This window comes from Sceloporus undulatus, chromosome 6 (assembly GCF_019175285.1).
Source record: "Sceloporus undulatus isolate JIND9_A2432 ecotype Alabama chromosome 6, SceUnd_v1.1, whole genome shotgun sequence".
NCBI lineage: Eukaryota > Metazoa > Chordata > Lepidosauria > Squamata > Phrynosomatidae > Sceloporus > Sceloporus undulatus.
In genome coordinates, this window is record NC_056527.1 from 41,198,853 (window position 1) to 41,224,081 (window position 25,229).

The 25,229-nt window shown below is 39.2% G+C and overlaps 1 protein-coding gene across 1 annotated transcript in view; it reads right to left on the reverse strand.

Moving 5' to 3' along the window:
- Positions 1-19,635, reverse strand: part of GSDME (gasdermin E) — a 33,774-nt gene extending 14,139 nt beyond the window's left edge. The window contains exons 1-5 of the mRNA XM_042476313.1: positions 19,481-19,635; positions 13,226-13,470; positions 10,172-10,364; positions 5,805-5,976; positions 3,415-3,535 (exon numbers count right to left, since the gene is read on the reverse strand). Coding sequence (XP_042332247.1) covers positions 3,415-3,535; positions 5,805-5,976; positions 10,172-10,364; positions 13,226-13,436 — 697 coding nt within the window. The 5' untranslated portion in view covers positions 13,437-13,470; positions 19,481-19,635. The remainder of the gene's footprint in view (positions 1-3,414; positions 3,536-5,804; positions 5,977-10,171; positions 10,365-13,225; positions 13,471-19,480) is intronic.
- Between the last annotated feature and the right edge of the window lie 5,594 nt (positions 19,636-25,229).

A 25,229-nucleotide genomic window follows, 5' to 3' on the forward strand; every position in this document is an offset into this window, starting at 1 on the left:
TGATGCAGCCCCATGGGGGCTGCCAGACATTCTGGCAGTGTGTGGCATATGAATGCCATGCTGCCAGAGTGCCTTGAAGCCATACACATCTGGGCAGTCACCCAACTTCTGGGCCATTTCAGGGCATCATCACGACATGCAGCGTGTAAACCCCATGGTCCAATGACACCCTTAAGGCATCTTTTAAGAGCTGTCTGTTCCAGCCCTTGGCTCCAGAGCCAAATCCAGAACCATTACTGTTCCAGATAGTTGCCCAGTCTCTGGTTAGCTGTTTCCCAGGAGGGAAAACTCACCATCCCTCTAATAAACTGATTCCATTATAATTGCTAGGGAAACTGACAGACAACATTAATGCCAGCTGGTGATGTGTTTGAGAGAGGTTTCAATTGTTTCTTAACCACATTCTATAGCACTCTTGCAAAACTAGTGGAATCCTCATGGAGAGAACAGCACAGTATTTAAGAATAAATGTGAAGTGGAGGGAGAAATGTTAACTATCAAACATGCTGTTCATGTTCAGAATTTAAATACAACTGTTCAACATTTCTACAAGTTCTGACTGAATTGAGGGCATCTATGAAAGGGAAGAGAAAGCATAGCCAGGGAGACTGAAAAGAAATATTTCAAGAACAGAAAAAGTATGTATGGACGCACACATGTACACACCCTCTGTGCTACTGAATGATAAAGAAGAAAGCAATTGTTCATGGAGTTGTTAGCATATTAAAAACTCTCAGAGATCAAGGCAAACTACACAGCAAGAGAAAAAGAATAATACAAATTAAAGCTTTCCCCAAGAGTAACAAGACTGCCAGAGTGCTTCTTGTGCTTGTTTTAAAAAGAGTTGCCTCTGAACAATGGAAAGAAAAGACACTGGTGACTCTAATAAATTAAGAGAAATTTTATCTAACAATGCTCCAAGTTTTTAAATTGGTCTCTATGTCTGCATTCTCCTCCTGAACTATATCCATCCAGACAGGAAAGATAGCTTCAGGAATTACAGACAAAAGGAGGAGTAATAACCTACATTTAGATTTGTGACCTTCATCTTGAGAACAACCTCCTCATCCTTCATTCCCATCCTAATCCCCCAAAGACCTTTCCACCTAGATTTCTCAGTGGTGTGTGTGTGTGGTATGGCTGACCAAGTATGAACTTTTCAGCACTATTGTGAGACCAAGAGCCAATAGGCCAGTATCCCTATTTTCTTTAACCCTATATGAGGAGTTGTACTTCTTTGCTTCTAAGAAGGCATTACACATGGAATAGCACATATGGAAAAGTTCATAGACTGTGGTAGAGCTTGGAAAAGCTACTTTGTTGGACAACTCCTAGTATCCCTCAGTGGAGGGATTCAAAAGGTAACACCTCAAAAAGAAACTCCTCCTAGTTCTAGATGATGATATTCATAGTATTATAAAGCATTACAAAGCATCCAGAAAAACACATGTTCTGTATTATCAACACATGGAGGAACATAGGGTAAACACAGAAAACACACAAGGAATTCAGTAAAACACAAGCTAAGGGGAAGCATCCCTGCATTAAACATGAGATGTCAAGAAATTAGAAGTACCCTGAGAATGCAAAATGTGATAGATGTGAGTAGCAAATGCAAAAGAGCATCAAAGGCAGTTTCCATATGCATTATGGCCATCTGAAGGAGGGTATACTAGTGATGCTATACAGGTAAATTACTGTAAATTTTTAAAGAACAATTAGAAATATTCAAACTTTATAGCAGTATAATAGAGATGGTATCTCATGATACAAAATGGCATAAAGCCAGAGCTCTGATGCTGTGTATTTTGGAATTCAATAGGAAGATAAACTGCTGAATAAGGAAAAGCTTGATAAAGCATGATGAATGTGGTAATCCCTTACAGTTTGCTGTCATAAAACATTACTGCGCATCAATAAAACCTTTATGAGCTCAGTTTGGGACAAGTTATTTTAGATGCAAGCTGCCTGGTATTGAGCATAGATCAGAAATGCCTGGAGCTTGGGAAAGTTCCTTTTTTGGATGATAATTCCCACAATCCTATTGCCAGCATGGCCAGTAGCTATGCTAGTTGTAAGATTCAATGAGTTATAATCCAAAAATGACTTTTTCCAAGCTCTGGAGATGCCCTTCTACTATAGCAAGTTGTCCCTGAAACAGTGGAAACAGTCTGGCCTTATATATTTCCAGGGTGATTTATATTTATTTCATCAACTACTGGAAATGGAGAGTGACCATCTAAATATTGGGAAAAGTCTGGTTTGCTCCACAGCAGACTCCATCTGCTAGCCATTCATCACAGTAGGTGAGGCTGTGTAGACAACCAGTCTCATTAGTTTCTTATCACCACCCCCACCCTCAATATAGAAACCAGGAGGGGCACACTGAGATAGCAAAGCCATGTGTCTTTTATGAACTTTGAAAGATAAGATAACCAAACATTAAACTAGCCAGGGCAGAAACAACAAGAGCCACAGCAGAAAAAGAGGACAGAAGGCAATGAACCCAGGAAAGCTGCACTTTTAGTTGAGCTCAAACAAAGCATTCCATTAGTGAGAATCTATAGTTTGGAAGACTTTAACATTAAAGCATTAGAAATAAAAGTACAAATGTAGTGTGTACTTTTAATATGTGATCTTATATCCATGTGTTTATAGGCAAACACTCAATAATATCACTCTATTGCCGTACTTTAAACAACTGAAGTATGGAAAAATAATACATGATATTTGGGGAACTTCAGGTCATAACATCTGTTCTCTTTTATAAATGAAATAAAACTCAAAAGTTAAGACACAACACAAATTATAGGGTATGAAAAATGTGCTTCAGATGTTTAGCAGGAAGGAAACCATTGAAAAGACATATCAGACAAATGCCAGTGTGAAAGCAGATGGTGTATGAACAACAATGGATTACAGCCACTGAATGAATTAGTAAAGAACTAGACTGTGACAGATGGATCTGTTGGGGAGTAAGGCTGTGTCATTAATATGTTTGCTCATTTATGATGACATAGAGATGATTTTGTAACTTACAAGCAATGAGCACATGTACATACCCCTCCAAGTCACCTTTCAACTGTCAGGTGTATTTTCAAACCTAGCAAAATAGTAGTTTTCACCAGAAATTTATTTATTTATTTAGAATATTTTACCTCACTCCTGAGCCACAAAAACTCAGTTTACAGATTAGTAATCTGACAGTTCTCTTCACTTGCAATGCCCTGTATTTATTTGTTATAACTTTATTCAAAAGACAGAAGACAGCAAACAACCTGGTTGACTGTTTTATATACTAATTCTTACCAAAAAAGAAAAGAAAAAAGAAAAAAATCTGGCATTGCTCATTGGGTCATTGTGCTTTGTAATGCTGTTCAGGGGAAGAAGAGGGAAAAGAGACACATTACTTACCAAACTGACCATCACGTTTTATATACAGTTCTATCACACCATAAGCAATAGCTGTGGGAGCAGGGATCTCCAAGATCACATTAGAATCCTTTATCATATTCTCATTTTCGCTCACTGAAACCTGAGGGAGATAGCCATCTGCTCTTTAATTTGCATTGTTTAATACAATGCTACAGCAATTTACACACACAAGTGAATGTCATTGTAAGGAACAATAAGAGCTAATAGTGAAAAGCTATCCAAGGTACTGAATGCTGCCACCCACCAAACAGTGCTTTAGTTGTATATTCTTGTATGGCAGGGGATTAGACAATATTAGCCCTTGAAGTACTTTTCAACTCTTAAGATTCTAAGAATTAGCAACTTCCAAGAGGTTAAAAAAATACAGTGGGGGGCCACAACCAATGGCAGCAATCTTCCCCCAATGATTTTCTTTTAAAACAAAAATAACATTCCCCAAGCACCTTGTTTACAAGTAGAACATGCTTATAGGAGATTTCTGGGAGTGTGATTCTACTTGTGAATAAATGGTACAGAGAGTGCGTGTCTTATCTAAAGGGAAAGTGGCCTTTTTCACCATTGCCACCACTGAAGCAGCAAGTTCAAAGACATCAATTGGGCTGCCACAAATAGCCAATGAGGCTCACAGGCTGTGTGTTGTCAACATCTCTAAAAGACAGACTGAGCTCAAATGTCTCCTAACCGAAACTATTTTATGTTCAACCTACTGTAGGAAAAGGGATTCATTTATTCATTTGGCACATATACTTTCAAACACTTGGCAGTGCAATATTCTTCTTTTCTTTGGACAGAGAATCATGACAGAGAGTGTGTGAACATCTAGAAGGTAATTCCATAATCACAAAAAGTCAACATGGGTTTCAGAAAAGCAAGTCACACCAGACAAATCTAATCTCTTTTTTTGATAAAATCACCAGCTTGGTAGTTGAAGCGAATGCTGTGGATATAGTATATCTTGATTTCGGTAAGGCCTTTGACAGGGTTCCCCATGACATTCTTGCAAACAAGCTAGTGAAATGTGGGCTAGACAACATAACTGTTACATGGATTTGTAATTAGTTGACCAGCCAAACCCAAAGGGTGCTCAGCAATGGCTCCTTTTCATCCTGGAGAGAAGTGACCAGTGGGGTCCCACAGGGGTCTGTCCTGGGCCCAGTGCTATTCAACATCTTTATCAATGACTTGGATGAAAGAATTGGGGGTATACCTATCAAATTTGCAGATGACACCAAATTAGGAGGAGTAGCTAATCCCCCTGAGGACAGGATCAAACTTCAGAATGATCTTAATAGATTAGAAAGCTGGGCCAAAGCTAACAAAATGAATTTCAACACGGAGAAATGTAAGGTACTGAGCTTAGGGCAGAAAAATGAAATGCACAGCTATAGGATGGGGGACACCTGGCTGAACCAGACTATGTGTGAAAGGGATCTAGGAGTCCAAGTAGAGCATAAATTGAACACGGGTCAACAGTGCATTGCGGCAGCTAACTAGGCCAATGCGAGTTTAGGCTGCATCAATAGAAGTATAGTGTCTAGATCAAGGGAAGTAATAGTGCCATTCTATTCTGCTCTGGTCAGGTCCCACCTGGAATACTGTGTCCTGGCCACCACAATTTAAAAAAGATGTTGAGAAACTGGAGCGTGTCCAAAGAAGGACGACCAAAATGGTGAAGGGTCTGGAAACCATGTCCTGTGAGGAAAGACTCAGGGAGCTGGGGATGTTTAGCCTGGAGAAGAGAAGGTTAAGAGGTGATATGATAGCCCTGTTTAAATACTTGAAGGGATGTCACATTGAGGAGGGAGCTAGCTTGTTTTCTTCTGCTCCAGAGACTAGGACCCGGAGCAATGGATGCAAGCTACAGGAAAAGATATTCCACCTCAACATTAGGAGGACCTTCTTGACAGTAAGGGCTGTTCGACAGTGGAACACACTTCCTCGGAGTGTAGTGGAGTCTCCTTCTTTGGAGGTCTTTAAACAGACGCTGGATGGCCATCTATCGGGAATGCTTTGATTGAGATTTGCTGCATGGCAGGGGGTTGGACTGGATGGCCCTTGTGGTCTCTTCCAACTCTATCATTCTATGATTCTATGAAGAACTTCAACTCTATGAGGCCACAGAATCTTTTGTATGTAGATTCGAGGCACATCTGAAGATGGGCACCTTGCTGAAATTCAATAAGGCTGTACATAATTCTTCCAAAATTTGCAGTCATTTCAGTGGTACTTGGAGAAGGTCCGAGACAGTTGGGTTCTCACCATAGATCAAACAGCAATAAATGCATATTTGTTGAGGACTGTTCAATGTCAGGAAAGTAGCAAGCCTAAGGGGACAAATATATAACAAACATTAATAAGACTTCTCTTACCTTTATAATTTTTGTACTGATCCCCACCATGCTGGCTATTTTTTCCTCTGTCTGAACATGCTCAGATATTAAACATTTTTGAGTTGTTATTATTCTTTCTGTCAGGATACAAAGAACTTCATGCTTTCTTTCAAGCATTTGCTGCAGCAATGTATGCTGTAAATTTATTGCTCTGAAGAAGAAAAAGGGACAAACACAATAAAAGTGTGGCCAAGAGAAATACTAATTACTTTTACTAATTACACACAGAACACAATGATAAGCTATTTATTACTTAGTGGCAAATTTTTCCAAGTTCTGACTAGAGGAGACCCATCAAATCACTAAGATTTATATAAGAGCTGACCTACTGAAATTTCATTGATTCAATAGGTCTACTATATTTGGACTAACAATTAGATTTAGGCCAATATGCTACATAAATACAAAAAGAAGATAGGCAGTATCACCAATGGCTCTGCTGGCAGGAAAAACAGGAGCTGTAGTGAAAATACATTTGGAAAGCACCAGGTTGGGGGAAGTTGCATGAAAGTGGAAAATAACACAAGGTAAAGACATATGCCTTGGTAGTACCACCTGTTTAAGAAACATTAACATAGAATTAATGTGCTGTGCTATGTATGTGTCTCCCTCACACACCTACATCTTCTTCAACTTCCAAATCACAATTTAGAAACACACAGAATACAGCTAACACCAATCCCACTTTCCCATAAAGATGGCTAGGCTTTGTACTGAAACTAAAGCACTGTTTCACTTTAGTAAGATGTCATTACATTTTTAATTTCCATCCCACTTTTCTAAAACATAACCTCCAAAATGGCTTATGAATCTAACAAGCAGGCAGGTCTGCAAAGGAGCAGATGATCCTCTGTTATATGTAATGATAATAATGATCATAGCCTAATGCATTTGAAATATGAAAGTAACTTTCTTAAATAAGACTGTAGACTTAATCTCCAAAGAAAAGGATACCTTCTAGTCAAAGAAACCCATTAAATAACACTCTGTTAGCTAATCACATCTATTAGAACAGATTTTTTTTTCTCACCCTAATTACTAGTGTGCCTGGAAAACACAATATACCTTCAAATTACAGACAAATCTGGAAAGAGATGGCCGGAAACCAAGAGATTCTTTTGTAGTCAAGTAATTTGTCCATTACTCCTTCTACTGTTTAAAGAGATTTGACAGCCTATGTATTATTAAATAAAAACTTTCATAACAAGGTCCACATGCACTCTTTTTCAAAAAAAAAAAAAAGCTTCAGGAGATGATATTTGAAAGAGAAACAGCTGGGTATTCACATGTGTGACACATATGCTTAACTCTTTTCTACTGCAACCTACCTTTTCTTCCTCTTCAGCTTTCAAGTATGTATTACTTACAATGGATACTAAATGCATTCCAATCCTCTCTTTTGAAAGAAATAGTAATAGCATTCACCCACCTGACCATTTCCGCCTCATGTTTATATATATCTCTACTTAATCAGTGAACATGATTTTGCAGGCAATCCACATTAAAATCAACTCCCTGCAACATACCTATTCCCACTCAACTGAACAAGAAGGGATAGGTTGCTACTAGCAGAAGCAGGAACCAAGCAAGGGAAAGATGGAGGAAAGCGTTCATGTGCTACTTTTCAAATTCCCATGGCAGATAGCTACAGTAATTAAAATGTGAACAAGGCTGAACTCCAAATCTTGTTTCTGGAATTATCCCCCCACTCCGCAACCCTACCACCTGAGTACTGGAGTGGAACAATTAATAACCCCCTAATTTCCTTCAATCCAGAACACTGGCTGCCATTTTATAATGCCAAGCTTTGTTCTCTCAGAACAGAGCTAACTAGACCAGAGAGCAACAAGCTAATTAATCCTCTGTCACATTCCACCAAGCTACATCCCATGTTAGTTCACTTGTTAATCCAATCTGAAATACAGCTTTCCAGATTAATTTCAGACTTGCTCTTGATCTCTCTCTCGATCTCTTTCTTTTTTCCTCTGACATTTTTATAAAGCTTCACAGTGTGGCTCAATAGCTTCCCACGCCGTGACAGTACATCATTCTGCATGTTCATCAAAGTAAAAGCCTTGAAACTCATGTACTTATGGTGAATTCATACAGCTTCTCCACCATAAATACTCTTTTTTCCTTTCCCTATGGATCTGCAGTTGTGTAATTCAAAAATGTATTTGACAAACTTCAAAGCTGAAATGTTAAATTAGCATCCTATGCATATAATAATCTATGATAAAACCACTAGCTGGTGAAGACCCTGATGAAAATTCAATATTTTTTTCTCTCGCCCATACATATCTTCACACTGAAGCCCTAAAGGTTTAGATCTCAACAATGGAAACTAAAAAGATTTAGTTTTCCATCTGAATTATTTTTTTGCAGCTAACACATTTTCTTAAAAGGTTTTCACAAGCTTGAATTTAATAATGGCCCCTCTGACGTCTAAAGTGCCTCATTTTTCCTTTTAAATCTGTCATATAAAGACGATTTCTAACCATGTTTTTGTGTTCCTTTGATGAAACCTTGTAATCTCTGAGGCTGAAAACACACTAAGGTAATAACTATATAAATATGAGCACAAATATTTGTATGTCTGTAGTTTCCAGAAGGTTCAAAAAATTTTCTTGACTTATCTAATGCTCACCTGACATTGCACATGTGCCTATTTTTGTTTGTTTGTTTTGAACAAAACATTTACTGAAACATGTTGAACTGCTCTTCTTTTTTGTGGCCTAGGAACATATCCCTATTATTTCCATGGTATTTCTGCCTCTGGTACCAAATTTTCTGTGAAAGAAGTAATGACCAGGAATACACCTACCTATATTGTTAACTGAGGTATAGCTGTAGTTTGTAAAACACATGTAAACCAACCATGAGAGAAATTACTGTTTGAAAAATATTCCACTTGAAAATGAGAATATACTGGTAAAATTCTCCTTGATTTAAAATGCAGTCTTTAAAAAATCACTGAAACTCTAATCATTATAAAATCATCAGCAAAAGTATCATCAGAAATTATAAAGGTGCTGCAAAACTCTTAGCTTTTGTTGCAGTAAACGTTATCCCTCTGGATATTATGACTTAGCTTGAGCTATTTTGCTGCCTAAGGCACCCTCTATGTTCTATGTACAGGAGTCAAGTGGACTGGCAATTTCAAAATCTGGATTATTAATACAGAAAACTTATTAAGAGGAGAGAAAACAAACAAGTTTTAACAGACGTAACCTTTCAGTAGGAACTGCTTTCATAGTACAGACATAACTCCATTAACAAAGAATCTGACAAAGAAACTCCTTTTTATAAAGTCTCTGTATGTCAGCCCAGTCCACTTTTTCTTCTCATCCTCTATTTGGTGGAGCATTTTTTTAGCCACATTGACATTAGTAGGAGGGTGAAGAAACTTATACTTTTAGGCTGCTGTAGCAGGTCTGCAGCAAACAATACAATAAATAAAGCTTGAGCTGGGAAATAATGGGATTCTACTCTATCTGATCCTACCTTAGATGTGTTTGTCTCCGTTCAACAGGCAAGATACATAGCAGCTGCCTTCAGAATCCCTTACTGGGAATGCATGAACAACAAGACAGAAACAAAAGATGCAAGCAGGTAAGTTGCCTCACCAGCTAAACCAAGCATGTCTAACAAGCATAAATCTATGAGAGGGGGGCTCCATGGGAAAAGGGAAATAATATTTTGCTTTTTTAATGAATGAGAAGGTAGGCTTTCAAAAGTTTCAAATCGTATGTGTTTTAACTATGCTTTACTAACACTTGCTGGTTAGTTCTGACAACAGCCATCTTGGGTGTACAGCTATAGTTGCTGAATAAAGGTTTTTTTGTTTTACTACTGAAGCCTGGATTATGGAACTAAGGGATTACCAGGTGTGACACAAGAATGATAGAATCCCAGAGCTGGAAGAGACCTCAGGGGCCATTAAGTTCAACCGCCTGTCATGCAGGAGTATATAACCAAAGTACTGCCAACAGATGACTATCCAGTCTCTGTTTATAGACCTCCAAAGGAGGAGACTCTACCACACACCAAGGCAGTGTGTTCACCCTTTTGTGTGTTTTGTATTTCACCCATTTGTAACAATAATACTGAGTGCACTCCCAATTGCATTTTTTTTAAGTCCTATTGATTTTAAAATATAAAAAACATGTGTGTGTGCGTGCGTGTGTGTGTGCATGCACCTTCAGATCACCTGTCAACATATGGCAACCCCATGAATTTCACAGGGTTTTCTTAGGCAAGAAATATTCAAAGGTAGTTTTGTCAGTTCCCTCCCCTGAAATATATCCTGTGTCCCAAAGCTAAGAACCCTGTCACTGAATACCTACCTTCCTCTGACATCCGTCATAAGTTTCTGCAAATCAGCTTCTTGCTTTTTCAGATTCCCAAAAGATGACTGGCTTTTCACAATACCTTTTCCTCCAGCCCCCAGATTAATTCTACCAAATGAAGTGTCAATGCTTCCTGTGACATAGTCTTCAAACTTCCCTTCATATTTCACAAAGTCAGACTCTGCAACAACTGGGTGGACCCAAAAAATGTACAATAAACATGGAACATCAGACTGAAACACGAGTGGAAATTATTTTTTAAATCAAACAAAATAAAAGCAATAGTCAAAACATAAATAGACTGGAGCACTTCCTGATCTACATAATTTCTGATCAAGTTGCATATTGAATATTTATGAACCCATATGATCCAGTGAAGAAAGAAAAAGGAGGCCAAGGGGATCAGTGTGTCACAAGGCCTGTATATAATGGGTGGTGTTGTTGGTTGCTATCAAGTCAACTATGCCTTACGGCAACCCTATGAATGTGATAGTCTCTTTGTTATCAAAAGCCCTGTTCAGGTCTAGCAAATTCAGGACTATGACTTCCTTGACATTGGCTGCATCCACACTGCACAAATAATGCAGTTTGACACCACTTTAACTGCCATGGCCCAATAATTCTGGGAATTGTAGTTTTGTGAGATGTTTCGCCTTCTCTGATAGAGTGCTCTGGTGCCACAACAAACTACAAATTCCAGGATTCCATAGCTTTCAGTCATGATAGTTAAAGTAGTGTCAAACTTTATTATTTCTGTAGAGCAGACCCCATCTGAGTCTATCCATCTGTAATTTCATCTTTCTCTTTCATCCTGCCTTTTATCTTGTTAAGTATCAAGAAGGCAAGAGCCTGGTAAAGTTAATGTTTTGCACTACAACTCCAGAACAACTCTAGGTCCACTGCTGGCCAGGGTAGCTGGAGAGTACTGGAAGTCCAACAAATAATTTTATCAAAGTATTGTGTATGGGGAAGTATTTTAAGTATAAAGGCAAACTCTCTATATGTGCATTTCTGTGAACTTGGGCAGTGGGTTGATCAAACATAGACTCTGGTTTTCTTATCTTCCTCTCCCTGTTTGGTTCTCATTTGGGAGTGTAGATTAAGATTGGAAACTTAGAAACAGGAGGATATAGTCTACTACCCAATCTCCAGTACTGATATTTTGAAAGATACAAAAGATGTGACTTTTAGTTTTATTTGAAACAGTTTGCATACCCTGTGCTTTGAAACGATCCATTCTGAAGCCATAAACATTTATTTTGCCTAAAAGTTAAATAACCCATTCCTAAATGCACTGCAAAAATTCATGCTTGGAAAAGGAATGAATAACACAGCAAAAATTATTATGTGGGGCCAGCATTGGAGGGTGTGGATTTTTGAGGTCAACTGTAAAAGCAAAGGCAAAAGTACAGAATTGAGACATGAGACAAAGCTTAGTGAGTATGCAAAAGAGTTGTCATCTATTTAAAAAAAACTTTTAGCTGGATGTGAAGACTATGATTAGAAAACAGAGCTTTCCAGGAGAAACACTTGACCTCATGAAAGCAAGATATCCCCTGGAAATTCCTCTATCCTTGGGTGGCTTTCGGCCATATATGAAGCTACTACAGAACCTGAAATGGTTACTTTTTTTACAGTACCTCCCAGAATTCCCTTCTCCTTGATTCTTGTTCATAAATGTTAACTTGAACTTGGTAGCTGTTCAAGAAAGTAACTTTTCAAAGTTCTGAACTATGGCTAGAGATCCTCTATAAACAATGACAGATCTTCTACGAACCTTTTAGATCCTAACTGTGATGTTTCCTAGGGTGAAGTTCCTTGTTAGTGGAACATACAATTTAGAAAACAGAGCCTTGTTAACATCTTATATATTAGTAATTCAAGGAATCAACTTTTTTGAAGCTCTCACTTAGCAAAAACTTTGATTCCATATATTTATTCTACCAATCAATCTTAAAGTGATCCAGGGCTTTTGTTGTTCAAAAGTAATCATTAGAATCTAATCTAATCTGGGCACAAATTGTCTCCTGTCCTACTGTACAACAACTTCTTATCCTATCTCTCCCACTATGGATGTTAATTAACTTGGCAATGCTACCATGATTGTGCTACCACTAATTACAGCAATGAACAAAGTACTTATTTTGCAAACATATTTCCATTCCAACTGAGTTGTAATTCTCATGGTCATTTGCTTGTACTGTTTACAATTTTCTTTCCTATACCTGTGATGTAGAGAAGGTTCAAATCTGCACAAATGTGCTCTCCTTTTCACACACACAAACATCAAATGAAGATAACACTTCCTGCATCTGATAAAGTAGACTGTAGCATACAAACCTTTAAATCACAATAGATCTGCTATTCTTAGATCTCTATATATCTTGAAGAACCACAAGGTTTAGGATTGGGAGGGGGTTGCTTGAAAAAACTAACCCTAAAAGTCAGGAACATAAGATTACCTAAAATGGAAAGAAGCCTGGCAGCTGCACCAAGTCAAGCACTTGAAAACATCAAATCCAAAAAATTGTACCATTTTAAAACATTATCATTACTCTAACTCACTAGTATTCATTTCACTGTTTTGGTCTGGAGAAACAATTTTACAGTTTGTCACTACCTTAAATTCACTTTAAAATGAAATCAAGAGCAAGATAATGTATTAAACATTATAAGATACAGTAGCAGCATCTGTATCTGAAAACTGCTAAATGTTTCACAGTTTAAGAAACATAAAAAGCAGACAAATCTGTAGCATAGTTGGCTCTTGGTATCTGCTAAAGTTTCATTCTATGTTAAGCCCAGCCCCCTGGATACCAAAATCTGTGGATGCTCAAGTCTCATTATATACAATGGCCATAGTAAAATGGTGAATGTAATACAAAATCACAAAATCAAGGTTTGCTACTTGGATTTTAAACGAAAAATATTTTCAGGCTGTGGCTGACTGAATCTGTGGTGCTGCAGATAGATTTAGTTTGAAATGCTTTCTTCATTAATGGTTGCACTTTGCACTTTTTCTTATCTTAACATTGTATAACTATAATTTACCTGGTTCTATGGGTTCGCCTTTAGCAAGCACATCATTCAGTGTGACAGACAAGATATGGTACTTTGGCTTCTGCCAGCACCACATTTTCTTCTTCTTTGTCACTAAGCTCAGAAACTGCAGTTTATCCAAGTTATTCAGATTTGGTACAGGAATCAAGTCTCCCCCAGAATCAACCTCTTTCACAAAATTCTTTGTTGCTTTCGCAAACATCCTGGAAGGTTGAAGTGTTTATTTAAAAAAAAAACCTGAAAAAACAAAACATCAAGATATCACTAATGTAAATATTTTGGACAAAGTACAGTATGTGTTTACACATTTAATTGATGTACCAATTTGGACAGTTACATCCAAAGTGGGTTGCATTAGCAACACTCTTCAAAACCCAAAAAGAGATACTGTGTTGCTAATACTGCTTGTTTTAGCAGGTCTTTAAGGAATGATTATAAGGGGGAAGGGCCTTTCACAATGTGCTGCATTGTGCATATTAACTGTTTGGCTTCTTATGGTCATCCTCTTAACTGCTTTTAATTCTACTTCTCTATTTCTTACTTTTGTATAATGTGAATGTTTTCCTGCATCTGTTTCCACTTTTGTAAGACATCTTGAATCCCAAACTGGAGAAAAGGCAGGTTATAAATAGATATAACAACAACAAAAACAATAATATGAAATCATTTACACCCCACAGAAAAGCTATGTATATTTGAATATTGTAGTGAGAAGGGGTTTTGAAGAAACATTATTCAGACATTATTCAGTGGCAAAAGTTGGTTTTCCTCCAAACAATATTTAGCAATGTGATGTAACCAAACCCAGCTCCCTGAGCACCTGTAATATATAGGCTTGGAAACAAGTTGAAACATTCACATTTTTAGGGAAAGATACAGAACATTTTGGGTGAGCTCTAGCACACTTGGGCATGTGCTCCAAAAGTAGACTCTTGTCTATGGGGCAAAATATCCTTTCAGGGACAACTCTTCTTAGAGTAATGCTCTATAGGGCTTCCCTGATTTTGCACAAGACTTGACCTGTGGAGCTTAAGAGCTCCTGCACATGAGACGAGTACCTACATATGGCAAAGTGTGACTCATAGGCTTCAAGGAGACCTCAGAGAAATTCCTATGGCTAATGAGTCCCCTCCTTTCTAAAAAAAAAACAAAATGTTTTGTGGTTGTTTTGTTTTGTTTTGTTTGCATTTTGCATTCCTCACCCCATTCCTAAAACTTGATGTGGACTTCTGGCCACTTTTGTTTTTTAAAGGCATTTCTGGGCAGTTCATGGTGGGCCAACAGAGTCAAAAACTGTTCCCCTAGCTTCATTCTATGGAATCCTGGGATTGGTAGTTTTACAAAGTGTGTGGGTTCCTCACAAACTGCAAATCATAAGATTCTTAAGGACGGAGCCATGGCAGTGAAAGTGGTGTCAAACTGCATTATTTCTACAGTTCTACATGACTGAGGTCCAGGCTTTTTGGAAGACTATGGTCCAAAATACACTGCAGAAATAATCCGCTTTGAGACCATGTTTACTGCCCTGGCTCAAGGCTAGGGAATTCTGGGAACTGTTGTTTTGTGATACATTTAGCCTTCTCTGTCAGAGAGCTCTGGTGCCACAGTATCCTTAGCACTGAGCCAAGACAGTTCAAGCAGTCTCAAACTGGATTATTTCTGCAGTGTGTTTTGGACCCATATCTCTCTTATGAGCTGGCCTGGTCTCTGAGATCATCAGGAGAGGCTCTTCTCTCTGTCCTACCACCATCGCAAGCACGGTTGGTGGGGAACACGAGAGAGGGTCTTCTTAGTCACTGTCCCTTGACTTTGGAACTCCCTTCCCAGGGAGACCAAAATGGTCCCCTCTTTGTTGTCCTTCTATCAACAGGCTAAGATATTTTTATTCAGAAAGTTTTTAAAACAGAACGTCTTTAAAGAATGGGATGGGGGTATTTTAGTGTTTTAATTGTACTGTTTTTAAGCGCTTTAATATTTTTTAAACTGCATTTTATTCTTTCAGTGAGTAATGTAATTTATTACTGCAATAGTTTGATTTTATTTTAATGCTAACTTTTGCATAAAATGTATTATTATTATTATTATTATTAACTGTATTGTTCTTTTAAACTGTAAGCTGCTTTGAGTCTCAATTTTGGGGAAAGAAGGAAAAAATTAATAATAATAATAATAATAATAGTAGTAGTAGTAGTAGTAGTAGAGGCACCTTTGGATGTGTGGTCCAAAGCTCAAGCTGATGCCACACTGCAGAATTAAGGCCGTTTGACACCACTTTCACCGTCATGGCTCCAATGTATGGAATCCTGGGGTTTTGTAGTCTGTAGTGCCACCAGAGCTCTCTGACAGAAAAGGCTAAATATCTCACAAAATGACAAATCCCAGAATTCCACAGCACTGAGTCATGGCAATTAAAGCAATGCCAGACTGTATTAATTCTGCAGTGTAGATGTATCCTCAATCATGTGAACACCCTTCCCCTTCCATTTGCCATACTTCTTGCAATAGTTTACCATCTTACTGAGGCTCAATTTACATAGGATGGTGCTGATTCTTCTTTTGCTATTGAGAAGCGTTCATGAAGGGAAACTGTGAGGGGAACTGAGCCTATTCCCCCATGAGACATTGCTTGATATGTCACCCTGTTTGGGCAACAGACCACAGAGAAATAAATGAGAGACTTTAATTCCTCCCACCCACGTATCTCTTATTGTTAAAACAGAGGTATACTTCCCAACTGATATGTCAGTGGGATAAATTGATCCCGAGAATGTAACCTCAGAGTGAAATGCTTGTCTGTTCTCTACAAGCTGAATTGCGTCTTTCAAAATAGCTCCTATATCTTTCTGTTCCTACATTTATACCGCTTTTTCTATTTCCACACGCCCCCTTACTATGTGTCATATAGAGAAATACTGTACATAGTGAATTCTCATTGGTAGCTCCTTAGCTAATTCTTTGATGAGGAATTACATTCAGCAAAGATTTAAAGAACCCTTCACTGATGAATCATATGAACTTTAATAGATTGAACAATGAAATCTTCACATGCATGATGCCATAGTCTTGAAGAAAAAATATTTTTAGAGGAACTACTCACATGTGTTACAACAGCAGGCGCCTCCTCAGAAGATGCCTGCCTTCCTCTGTGTACAATACAAAATACAAGGGAGGGAAGCAGCTCTCTTCTAAGGCAATGCTGGGCATTCATGGATTTGGAAGCATTTATTTTTATTCTATTACTGACAAGTTAGAATTCCTGATGTGATGAAGATACGATGAAGGATATCTCTCAATGGAGACCAGAGTTCAAATCATGACCTTGGACAAATCACACTCTCTCAGCCTTAGAGGATGACAATAGCAACCCCTCTCTGAAGAAACTTGCCAAGAAAACCTTGTGATAAGTTTGCTTTAGGATCACCATAAGTCTGAAACAAATTGAAGGCACACAACAACAGCAACAAAATTCATTTTAAGTTTTCCCATATATGCCTCACAATCCCCTTTGGATCCCCCCCCCTTATTTTACATAGGATTTACAACCCAAATTAACTGACTTGAAATCAGTACTTGTACTGACCCCTGCCTCCAATCACAGAGACACCAGTTGGGAGGCTAGTGCTAGTAACCTTTACAAATCTAACTAAAAGATTGTAGCATACTGTCTCCAATTATACAACATAAGACTCCTATTTGAGGTAGGGCTTTGTCCAGTGAGATTTATTAAAATATATGACATATCATTAGTTGAGCATAGTAGAACACTGACTGTAAAAAGCTGAGGCCCAAAACACACTCCAGAAATAATCCAGTTTGAGACTGCTTTAACTGCACTGGCTCAATGCCTGGGAATTCTGGGAATGGGATGAGACATTTAGCTTTCTCTGTCAGACAGCTCTGATGCCACAATACAGTTCCTAGGATTCCACTGAGCCAGAACAATTAAAGCTGTCTCAAACTGGATTATTTCTGCAGTGTGTTTTGGACCTCAGCAAATTCTCTGAATTTCAATGAGGAGTGAATCAACTCTTTCTTAGGGAAGAATGTGAAATGTGAAAAAAGCCTTGTTTTAAAGTCATTTTTTGTTTTTAAAGCCAAACCCTTTAAGTAAGATGCAAGCTCGGCCACTTTTTTTAATGGCATGGACACAGGACAAGCAGATCACCTTTCTAGGACTGGTTTTATGGGCATGAAGCAGCAGCGTAGGAGGTGATGGTGGATGGGAAACAGCAGCTCTTAAGCAACTGAGGGCAATTTGGCACCAGATGGTTGGCAATCTCCCCTCTAATCATCTGTTTTGGGTGGGAAACCAATTCCAAATACACCCGCACCCAAATGGCAGATGAGTGCTGCCAAAGCCAGGAGTGCCAACCATCTGTTTGATGGAGTAACCCTTGTGTGCAGGAATGAAAATGCAAGCTGCTGCACCTAAATGTCTCTGGATCAGAACCATACCGGGAGGGAAATCACAGAGAAAACCCACCCCTCGCTCAACCATCATCTGGCTTTCTACATCAACATTCCAACACTGATTCAACAAACTAGCCTCCTCGAGTCAAACATTTCACTGTCATTTTTATAAATGCACAAGAAAACATATTTAAATAATGGTTTAAAGTTGACCTTACCTAATGCTATAAGGTGCACAGGTCTTCTACAAAGTCTGTTTGTCTGTATAGTCCAGTAAGGTGTATTCTGACTTTCAGTGATCTCCAGGAACTCAGGCAGAGAGTGCTATTTTATCCCTTTATAAAGGCTGGAAAAATGCAGTTTCACACTGATTTTAAGTGTTGTGGCTCCTTCCTATGGAATCCTGAGATTTGTAGTTTTACAAGGTATTTAGCTTTTTTTCTGCCAAAGAATGCTGGTGCCTCACAAAACTACAAATCCCAGGCTTCTGTAGGATGGAGCCATGGCGGTTAAAGTGGTGGCAAACTGAGTTATTTCTGCAGTGTAGATGCACCCTAGGTTTTAGCAACTGCAATAGTTAGGCACCTGTTTACTTCTCTCATTGAAAGTCAAGAAAAGGTTGATTGGTTTCCAATCTGATGGGATAAGAGCTCACCGTGGAGATATTGGTGGTAGATTACAGTGATGCCAGGTCCCTGGACAATTTCTACTCCATCCATCCCTAGAAGTGGCTAGACTTGGCTGAACTGTGTTCAGTGCTAGCTATCAGACTTGCTTGGACTTTTCCCAAAAGGGATACGTATTATTTGTTTCAAACATGACCAACTACAGCAGTTTAAAATAACAGTAAAAGGGAAAAAGCACAAGATAACGTGTATCTGAAATATTCAGTGTGGTTGCTTGCCCAGTAAAATCTGTCTAACGTAAATTGTTGTGCGCCTTCGAGTTGTTTCTGGCTTCCGTTGACCCTAAGGCAAACCTATCATGGGTTGGCAGGTTTCTTCAGAGAGGGTTTCCCATTGCCTTCCTCTGAGGCTGAGAGAGTGTGACTTTCCCATGGTCACCCAGTGGGTTTCATGGCCAAGCTGGGATTTGAACCCTGGTCTCCAGAGTCACAGTCCAATGCGCAAAGCAGTACACCACAAAATACACTGTGGATAAATGACAACAGAGGGGTTATATGGCAGAAAGGGAGAGTAGGTACGCTCAAGACTGTATTACTGTGGAATTGCTATGAAAACCAGTGTGGCTTAATGGTTAGAGTAAAAGAGGGTTTCACATCTTTTAGTCCTCCAGAGGTTTTGGCAATTTGTTGCAGCACCAAAATAAATGATCCGTTTTGATACTGCTGTAAGTGCCATGGCTCAAGGCTATGGAATTCTGGGAAGGGCAGTTCCATAGCCTTGAGCCACGGTAGTTAGTGTCTGCCTCCACACTGGAGAAATAACCCGGTTTGGCACCGCTTTAACTGCCCTGACTCAAGGCTCTGGAACCTGGGAGTTGGAGTTTGTTGTGGGGCCCAGAGCCTTGAGACAGAAAGCGTTGAATTGGTGCCAAGCCGGGTCATTTCTCCAATGTGGATGCAGCCACAGTGGTACCAAACCGGATTAACTCCATTGTTGCTGCAACACATTCCTTTTCCCAGGATAGCATAGCCTTGAACCATGGCAGTTACAGCGGTATCAAACCGGATCATCTCTCCCGTTCGGATGCAGCCAAAGAGGCAAGCAAGGCAGAAGTGAGGCAAGAGAGGAGGAGGCGAGGAGGAGAGACGAAGCAAGGCCTGGGAGAGGCTTCCACACGGGGCTTAATCGCGCTTCAGTCCCGGCTTTACTCACACAGCTGCTTGGGATGGCTCCGTTGTCGACCCGGGCGTCCTGAAGTGAACCAGGGCCGAGGAAGAGGGACCCAGCCTCGTCGCCGGGGCTGTCAGTCAGGCCCTCCCAGCCCAGCCCCGTCAGGCCTGGCCTTCCCCGCCTCCTCCTCCTGCCTCCCTCTTTCTTTGTCTCCTCCTGCCTCCTCCTCCTCAGCCAAGCACTGAGCCTCCCGCCATGACAGAGGATGGAGGGCGCCACCATCCTTGCTTTGTTTAAGCCAGGACTAGGCCTTGGAGCCTCTTCTTCTTCTTCTTCTGACTCATGGCGACCCTTTCAAGGGGTTTTCTTGACAAATTTCTTCAAAGAGGAGGCTCGCCCTGGCCATCCTCTGAGGCTGAGAGAGTGTGACTCCCCCAAGAAAACGACCCAGTGGCTGACGCCCTGCTCTTGTTGCGAATGCTTTAATGATTTTAATTGTATTTGTGATCGCTTTTGTTGTATTGGGGAGTCGTTTTAAGGAGGGAGGGGATGTTGGGATTTATTTTTATTGTGTTGTATGGTTTTAATGGACGTAAGGCACCTCGAAGTTGCTGAAGAGGCAGGATAGAAATAAATATTATTATTATCCTGTCTTCATCAGATCATGGCCATCCTTTGAGGCCGAGAGAGTGTGACTTGCCCAAAAGCCGCACCAAAGCCACGCTCCAGTCCTAAGGACTGGAGTGCAGCTTTGGTGCAGCTTCCAGACTCTTAGGACTCATGTATCATTGAAATACCATACCTCCAAAGTGACTCGAAGCAGCTTTATTTTGGCCTGTCTGTAACAGGCCTAAGACTCACTTAGTCTGAATGCAGCAACATTTATGCTCTTGTAACATAGTGTAGTAGCTTGGCTGTTGTTCTATGCCTCTGAAGACCTAGGTTCGACCCCCAGCTTGGCCACACAACCCACTGGGTGACCTTGGACAAGTCATATGCTCTCAGCCTCATGGGGAGGCAATGGCAAACCTCTTCTGAAGAAATCTTGCCAAGAAAACCCCATGATAGGTTCATCTTATGGTCACCATAAATTGGAAATGACTTGAAGGCACCCAACATACATGACAGCACCAGTATAGCCATTATGTAAAAACCACAGATCCCTCCAATCTAATTTCTTCAACAGGGAGGAAAAACAGCAAGGCACTATGCTGGAATGATGGACAGTTACAGTTAAAATTTGGTGGTGCAAGGTAAACAGTGTTATAGAACAAGGTGCCACCATATTAGCATGGTGAACAACCAGGGCTAAAACTAGGAAATTGCGTGGGAAATAGGGTTATGTAACAAGGCATCAGGCTGGCCTAGTAAAATAGACCACCTCACAAGGAAAAAAAAACCACGATGCAATGATCACTATATGTGCAACCCTTGCTAGAACAGAATATTTTAAGGGAAATAGAATCCAACTTCTCTAGGGGTAGATTCCCAAAAGGAGAAAAGTAGGGTTTTGCTTATCTTTATCATGTAGAGTTATTTGTGACCTTGTGCAAGTCACATGCAGCCTCAAAGAAAGTCGAGGGCAAACCTCTGAACAAATCTTGCCAAGAAAACCACATGATATTAGGTTTGCCTTGGAGTCACTATAAGTCAGAAACGACTCGAAGGCACACAACAACAGAAACTGTTCAGTAGCAGAGAAGATCATACTTGGACAGCCACTGGAAATTAAAAGGGGGAAAGAGAAGAGGGGACAGGACAGGAGGAGGTAGCCATTCACAGCCATATGATCACTATACACTTCACCAGTTACAAACTCTCTCCATCAGAGCAGCATAGCAATTGGGAGATCAATAACCCAAACTGGGGATGGACTCATCTGAAACAAATCTACTTGCCAGATTATTTCTGTTCTGAAAAACCCAGCTGAGAACAGGAAATATCCTGCAACACCTCAAAGCCATCGGTGCGGCCTGTGATCACCAGTCCTACGGAGCAATCACTGAAGAAGAGATTGTTCATCTCTTTTAAAAATGCATTGGTTTTTTAATGGAAAAACAAAAACAAAAGAAGAATCTAGAATAGCTCTTTAGTTCAACTTCATTGATAAACACATGCATTTTCCAAACTGCCTTAGATAAAATGCAATCCTATCTAAGGGGATATAAATACCTTTGATACTTCAATGCTATTTAAATATTACCAAAGTATCAGTAAAAAACGTACTAACTCAAAATATGCAAGAATTAAAATATCTTTATTTGTCAAATGGATACATATATTTTAATATGCTCAATAAAATTTTATATAGCAAACATAAAAGCTCTCTCTTCCATACGTGACTTATTATTATACTAGACGTCTGCTACTCAAATTCATCCTGTAAAGATAACATTAGACACATTTTAAGTATCTCCATTTTAAGAGTCTCCATAAATAACTACACTACTGTAGTTTAAAAAGCATTTTCATATTAAATAAATATTATGTACTCTTTAAAAAGCTTTTTACTTATTTTAATTAATCATTTAGTCTGGAATACGTAAATGAAATAAACTAGTCATTAACTAGTCATTAGTTTATTTGAGATCTCCAATGGCTTATAAGGTAATTATAAGCATTCTTGTACTTGGACCTGCCAAGAGGCTTCATAACTATTTCTCCATCCCACCTATTATTCTCTACATCCCATCCTCTTACTATTTTCCCTCCTCACTCTCAGCTGATTCAGATGAAAAATAAAGATGGGTTGATACAAGAGGCCTCGAGTCACAGGAAAGAATTGGAGGGTATAGAAAAGGCTAAACAAGCTACACTAGTTATCCCTAGCCCAGCATTATTAGTAAACATTCACGACAAAGATTAATGTACTCTTTAGTCTGCCATCAACAAGCATTTTCTCTTGTAACTGTGGAAGTCGTCATATGGCCACCATGGATCATGAGAACAAAACATGTTATACTGAAGAGGATAATGGCTACAATCCAGCCAAATTTCATTGCTTTTAAAAGTGACATTTATTTTAAGAGGTGAGAGACATAGGTGCTTAAACCCTCTTTGATATAAACGGTATATAAAAGTCCATGGTTTTGTTAGGATTGTGCCCAATTTTTTTTAAAGAAACTGAATGGCTACAATTACATTGATTCCTGTGAGGTAAGAGCAATCAAAGAACACTGAAGCTGTTGCTTGTAAATGTTTCCAGCCTGCCACCAACAACAGAAGTCAAGCCACAAAAATCATTTCACTTTTCAAATTAGCTGGCATTGTGAGGGAACTGAGTGCCACATTTTTTAGAATTATTAAAAGTATACATTCCAAAGGGGATCAACATAGTTGTTATAAACCAAGTGTCTTGAATACAGAAAGAAACCAGTGGCTTCAATGCACGCACAGCAGCTGCTTGCCTGCTCCACAGACTTTACTTACCTGTGATAGCAAGTCCTCAAAAACATAGCTAAATTGGGGATAAGAACAACAATAGATCAATTTAACTTATTATTTAAATGTAGTCCACTACTTAACATTAAAGTCTTGGGCTGGAATCCTATGCATTCTAATTTGACAGTAAGTCCTATAGGCCTCAGTGTACAGTAATTACTTCTGATAGTGTTGTCTTTGTCTATCAGTCCCTGCAGGAATGTAAAAGTAATCCAGGGAGTGGAATAAAGCTGGAAGGCAAGAACAGACTAAGAAAAAATCCCAAAGGAGTAAGAACTCTACAGTTAGATTATTTCCCCAATCCGGCAACTGTAGTTCATCTACTATTGCTGCCTGTCTCTACAATTTTCTTTCTATGAACTGAATATGAAGGTTCAACTTATTGCCTGCCAATAGGAACCAATGGGTAACAGAAAACCTTTCTAGGGATAGCTGTGTTGGTCATATAGCAAAGTACAGTTTCATCCAAAATTCACAAAATAGTGATACTTTTATCCTTAAATATATTAAGAGGAATCCTTTTCACCCAATGGAAAATTCTAAGTGGGCAGTTCCCAGCCCCAGCCAGCTTAATTTTTTTTAATACTTCTTCTCAACTTGTAATGATTAAAAGAAGGAATCATATTATTTTTGTAAGCTATCTGGCTCTTTTAAATTATACTGCTTTAAGTAAGAATTATTTGTCTCAACTATACAATACCTTGAGAAATCTTCTCTAGTCTGAGTTTCAACAGTTCTGTACAAGATAGAATAAAACCAACATTAATTATGAGCAACTTGAGGGGGGTGATTTCCAAAGGGTTGGCTAGTGATTGCCCTAAGGGTGGCAAATCCACTCTGAATTTTATTGCTGATCCTCCTGCAGCTGTTCCAATTTGAATGGGAGCTCTGTAGGTGCTGAAGAAGGATCCAGCTCTAAGGTTTATCTTGGACCAGATCTGTAAAATCCAGAGCAGATTTATTGTTTCCACAATAGTGGATCCACTGGCCATCTCTGACTTTTCATCATGCTTTGACTCCTCCTACTCTATGCAGCTTTTATTTAGTAACAAGCACACATAAGGTCAAAACATGCAGTTATGTCTAGCTTGGCTCTAACTTATCACTCTGGAGGCTTGCTGCATATTCCAACCCTCCCCCCCCAAAAAAAACCAAACAAAAGAAATAGTTCTCCTTAGTTGTTTCTGTCAAAACTTGGAATGTTGTTTGCACAGAAACTGGGTAATTTCAATGTTTTTTAACCACTTCCATTTATCTAATTAAAATTCCAGTCAACATATATTAGATTTTATGCATTTGTTGAAGTACACTTTGTACAATGTCAAAGATGGGACACACTAATAAATAATAGAATCATAGAGTTGGAGGAGACCACAAGGGCCATTCAGTCCAACCCCCTAAGATATGGATGATGAGAAATTATTTCACAGTAGACTACCTGATTTTTCATGGTCTAAACTCTAAATAGCTTTAATGCCATGTGGAAACTCTAGCAGGGATGTGCCTCTAGCAGGGAATATACCTCACATCAAAGCAATTTCAAAATGACTTAAGACCCTTACCTCTTCTCCATTCCAAAGGCACTGTCTGTCTGAGTGCTGTAGATAGGGAAATGAAAATTTTGTCATTTTAAAGGTTAAAGCTATTTTCTCATGTGTGTGTGTGTGTGTGTATGCACACGCTAATTTATCCAGTTACACAATCAATGGAGGAAATGGTTTTCCCCCCTCCTATACAAGGGGTTCAGGAATCTGTTGCTAACTATAATTCCTAGCCAATGGTGAGGCATGACAATAATTAAGTAACTTGAGGATAAACACAGGTTCCCTACAACTTAGTGTTTTAATTAGATGCATGTAAAAATAAAGCACAATGAACTAATGCATATTTCCTCAAGACATTTTTGAGTAGGCTATGTAGAACTGGAATTCGCAGTGAATGAACTGAAAGGATCTTCACAAAATGTTAGTTAATCACTTTGAACAGAGCTGGGGAACCTGTGGCCCTGTACAATTTCATCCTAGTTTCTGTTGTTAGCTCCTGTCAGCCTAACCTGTGCTGTACAGCGCTAGATGTAGTAGTTCTTCACCATCTACAGGGCTACACAAGCCTGTTACAGAATAAGACACACTATTTGGACAATGGAACAAGCGTTAGTTGTCACCTGGCATGTTTTCTTTGTTCGCTCGGTGTCCTTTTATCTGAAAAATTAAAAACAACATTGCATTCATTCACATTCTGGCCTTTTTTCTGATGTCAACTTCCTTGACTAATTGCATGCTCAGCAAATATGTTTTTAAAGGGCCCCTTTCAGTGGCAGCCTCCTAGGTGTCCGTGCAGGAAAGAGG